This window comes from Mandrillus leucophaeus, unplaced genomic scaffold (assembly GCF_000951045.1).
Source record: "Mandrillus leucophaeus isolate KB7577 unplaced genomic scaffold, Mleu.le_1.0 Scaffold1351, whole genome shotgun sequence".
Taxonomy (NCBI): domain Eukaryota; kingdom Metazoa; phylum Chordata; class Mammalia; order Primates; family Cercopithecidae; genus Mandrillus; species Mandrillus leucophaeus.
Window position 1 is genome coordinate 136,448 of NW_012101312.1, and position 4,878 is coordinate 141,325.

General features: G+C 41.0%; 1 protein-coding gene across 1 annotated transcript; it reads right to left on the reverse strand.

Annotated features, from left to right (window-relative positions):
* Positions 1-1,754: 1,754 nt before the first annotated feature.
* LOC105534459 (putative cathepsin L-like protein 6) lies at positions 1,755-4,771 on the reverse strand. Its single transcript, XM_011973187.1, is given in 6 exon segments — positions 1,755-2,130; positions 2,629-2,746; positions 3,338-3,499; positions 3,981-4,206; positions 4,386-4,547; positions 4,648-4,771. Coding segments are annotated over 6 exon segments (852 nt in total). The 5' UTR covers positions 4,732-4,771; the 3' UTR covers positions 1,755-2,030.
* Positions 4,772-4,878: the final 107 nt, after the last annotated feature.

Here is a 4,878-nt window from a genome sequence, read left to right on the forward strand (position 1 = left end):
TTACTCGAGAGGCTGAGGCAGGCGAATCATTTGAACCCAGAAGGCAGAGGTTGCAGTGAGCTGAGATCGCACCATTGCATATTAGCCTGGTCAACAAGAGTCAAACTCCATCTCAAAATAAATAAATAAATAATTAAAAATGCCTAATAAATACTTATTGAAAGTATAAGTATAAAAAACTTTAATTACATTAATTATGAGATTTTAAAACTGTATTACTTGAGAGAAGAGACCAAATCTCCTCGTGATACTTTTATTAATTTATTTAATAATAAAGATGAACATAAACATTTGTGCAATTCAGTGTTTAAAGTTTGCCAAGGTATATGTATATATGTTTCCCAGTGCTGATGCTGTGAGAAGCCCAAGCCATGGAGAGGCCTCAGGCAGGTGCTCTTGTCAACGGCCCAAGCTAAACGCCCAGCCAACACCAGCATCTGCGGCCAGCCATGTGAGTGAGCCTTGCAGACGTCTAGTCCCGTCAAGCCCTGCAGATGTCTCCAGCACAAATAGAGCCTACAGATGTCTCCCCATGAAACCACACAGCCAAGTCCAGGCGGAAAATGTGAAAGGTGTTTCTACCAAGCCACTGAGTTTCTGGGTGATTTGTTTTACAGTAATAGAGACCGTTCAGGTTCTATCTTTTATATTTTTTTCAGTGGGAATATGAGACTTTTGAAAAAACACAGGTGATGAAACTATGTGCTCTTTTAGCCAATACAATGGGGAAATTTTTCTGTTGATTAAAATAATGCAGGTGCTTACAGGTAGCTTGGTGAAAATGTGGCCACAGACTCTCAGTTTGGGTCCTCTTATCTGTCTTCCACCTTCCAAGGCCAGCACACCATTCCTAAAGCCCAACCTCACACCCTGGAGTTTATCCCTCATCCCTTGAGGACCCAAAGACAAACAGCCTTGCCAATGCAGTAGTACCTTGTCTCACCTCAACTGCAAAGTGGCCATGGGGTCTTCAGCAGCAGCTGGGGAAGATGCTCCAGAAACTGGCCCTCATAGCTCTGCCCTGTAACTTGACTGGGTTGCAAACAATGTGGGTGAGAATAACATGATTTCTAAGGCTCTTTTTCAGTATTGAAATTACATGTATGTCTGATCTCTTTAAAGAAAAATGTGAATTTTTTAGTAAAACAATTTTCTTTTGTCCTTATAGACTATTTGTCATATTTTGCTTCAATCAAGAGTTGGGTCAGACACAACAACTGGGCAGCTGACATGAGATCTGCACATTAGTTACTAGAAGAGCCAGAAGGCCACCCACTGTTCCTCCTAGTGAACCACTGGCAGAGCAGGTATGGCTTAGAACTGAGTTTCATGCTTGACTGCTGATATGGTTTGACTGTGTTCCAACCAAATCTCATCTTCAATTTTAGCTTCCACAATTCCCACATGTTGTGGGAGGGACCTGATGGGAGGTAATTGAATCATGGGGGCAGGTCTTTCTCATGCTGTTCTCATAATAGTGAATAAGTCTCACGAGATCAGATGGTTTTATAAGGGGAAACCCCTTTCGCTTGACTCTCATTTTCTTCTCTTGTCTGCTGCCATGTGAGACGTGCCTTTCACCTTCCATCGTGATTGTGAGGCCTCCCCAGCCACGTGGAACTGTGAGTCCATTAAACCTCTTTCTTTTGTAAATTGCCCAGTCTTGGGTATGTCTTTATCAGCAGCATGAAAACAGACTAATACAATTACACAAAAAAGTCAATGCATCAAAACAGAAAGAAGTCCACCAGTACATTTGAAATTACATTTTATTTAAACAGGTAAAAATGTGTATATATTTTTAAAATGAAAATACAAAGTAAGTGAATCAATAATACAAACATGTTTATAGCAGTAATTAAAATAGAGGTAACATTTACCAGTGTGAAAATATCAGAATTCCAATCACACTTGGATCTTCAATGATTGAAGTCTGCATTCCACACAGCAGGGGCTGGTAGACTGAAGATAAATTCCTCCTCTGGATGTGCCATCCTCAGTCAAGCTCTTCCTCATCACCATTCATCAGCTCACACAGTGGGGTAGCTGGCTGCTGTGGCGATTCCACAGTTGTTCCTCCGGTCTTTGGCCATCTTTATGTAGCCATCCATGCCCCAGTTTTTACCCCAGCTGAAAGGAGAACAGGTTTTCCATTTCAGAGGAAGGATAAAGCACTTTGGGTTATTAACTTAAACAGTGTGCCAGAAGCCACAGGCCTAACATAAAGAATCAGCAGATGCCGATGTTCCTGTTCATCCCTTATAAATTCTTAAGTCAAAACCTGCATATCACTTCAATCCCAGGCCCAAAACTGTGACCTTTCACAGAACGGCAAAATCAGAAACAGAAAAAGGACAGGATGTCTTTCCAGCCAGGTATGCTTCAGAATTAAGAAAATGTTCAGAATTTAAACATGCAATGGGACAAATACCATGTTAATATCCCCAGCACACTTGTGACAGTATCTTGATGTTACAATCAATCATTACTATTCTGTGTTCTATCTAAGGGGGATAAAGACTTCTGGGATTTCAGAAATGGGATTAAGGGCTTGCGGTATGTAAATACTGATTGCAAAAAAGGATTCCCCTTTGAATTTCAACTATAAGCCTTTCTGGCAATTTATACCTGTTCTTCACCAGCCAATATTTATTGTTATCCGAGTCTGCTCCTTCATAGCCATAGCCAGCCGCCAGCATAGCATGATCCAGGCCTTCAGGGTCACAACGTGGCTCAAAATAAATTCCTGAGAGAATAAAATGAAGGCTGGGTGAGAAGTTCCCAAGGACACCTGACAGTAACCCACCCTGTCACCCACAGGGAGGGAGGCATCTCTAAAATCAGTGAAATGACACACAGTCCAGATCGGGCTTAACAAGATCTATTGTTATCAAAGCTAGGGAATTAGGCTGTCATCCACAACTAGCAGAAATTGAAATTGGCATAAGTCCTTCATAAAAAACTTTCCTACAAGCATAAAAGACCACTCATTTTAAGCTTGTAATTCTACTCTAGAATATCAATCTTAAAAAGAGCACAGAACACCAAAATCCTTGAATCAAAAGCCTCTTTTCAGATTTAATCACAGAAGTAAAAATCTTTCTAAAAATTCTAAGAATACAACAATTAGAGAATATTTAAGTAAATTAAACTATACTATAAATAACATAGCTATTTATAAAAAGTTATGAAGTACATGTATTCATGGAGATATGCTCAAAGTAATGTCAAACAGAAGCATTGGGTATGATTATTGCATGTATAGGGTCCATCATGCTGGTGTGCTATGGTGGTTTACTTTTTTTCTGCAATAATTTCTATGAAGAAAGATGCTTACCTTTTTTGTAGAACTGGAAGGAGAAATGGCTTGCATCAACAGCAACAGAGACGGGCCCCACAGTTGCCACTGCCTTCGCCAGGTCCTTCTCCCGTGAAGGGACGTCCACAAAGCCAGTGTCATTAGCAACACAGTACTTGGGATTGTACCTACAGGTTTTAAACCTTTTAAAGGTAAAGAGGGAAGCGATTTGATGACTACCATCCTTCTCCCAGGGAACGTGAGTCAGAATCACCATACTCAGCAGTTTGCAGCATAGAATTTCCAAGGCAACACTGTCACAAATCATCCAAGGAAGTGAAATGTTGTTATTAATTGTTAATTTGAAACTGAAAATTAGCTCAGTTCTCTTCAGCAAGACCCCTAGGTTTACTTTCCATAAGACGTTTTTCGCAATGGAGACATCTGTATTATGTGTAGAATGGTTTGTATATTCTCCATGTTACACAGAAGCAAGAACAGCTGCATGTTAACCATGCAATCCCAGAACTGTGCCAAGGCTATAATTTATAATGACAACACAGACAGTTTGCAGATAGAGATTCCACCATCTAAAATGGGAATTCTGAAAAGTGTCTGTTACCTCTGAAAGTGTCCCAGTAAAACAAGGCAGGAACGGCGTCAAGAAAAGGAGCTCCATTTACCTTTCCTTCATATAGGTAGGATGCCTCAGAGTCCAGGCCTCCGTTCTCCTGAACATACCAGAAGGAATTATCCATGAAACCACCGTTGCAGCCCTCATTGCCTTGAAGCCAAGAGAAGTCTACCAGATTCTGCTCACTCAGTGAAATAAGTTTGCCTGTTTTCCAGAACATCTGCCCTTCCAGAGCACCAGTTGCACTAAAAGCCCAACAAGAGCCACACATACCCTGAAAAGAGAATAAAAAAGCTGATACCCCCCCCACACACACACACAGAGCAAGACTTTTAACAACAGCTCATATATCTAAATACTCCTTTAAAAAGTGAATGCATGCTGCTGCACACTCTGCCATAGCACAAATGTCAATTGCTTCTTGGCTTTCCTGGGGTGATAGGAAGTCTGAACCTAACACAGTCTCAACTGATTCTTCACAGGAGTCATGTAGCCTTTCTCTCTCCAGTCCACAGATGTGGGGATCTCAAGAAGAATACGTTCCTGGAACTCCTTCCCCTTCCTGTGCTTCTGGTATTGAAAACCATTCATCACCTGCCTAAATTCTTCATTGGTCTTCAAGCAAAAGTAAATAAAATGTCAAAAAGCAAGAGATTAATTTGGTAAAGAACTGAGGAGGAGAAGCACAGAGTTCGGCAGTCCACAGCATACTTACCATGTCTCCAAAGGCGTTCATGGCCATTGTGAAGCTGTGTTTCCCTTGACTGTATTCTTGATTGTGCTGCTCAATCATCTTCATGTTCTTCTCCCACACTGCTCTCCTCCATCATTCTTCATTCTAAAGGAAAACATGTAACTGATGCTTTTTTTTTTTTTTTTTTTTTTTGAGACAGAGTCTTGCTCTGTTGCCCAGGCTGGAGTGCAGTGGTGCTATCTCAGCTCACTG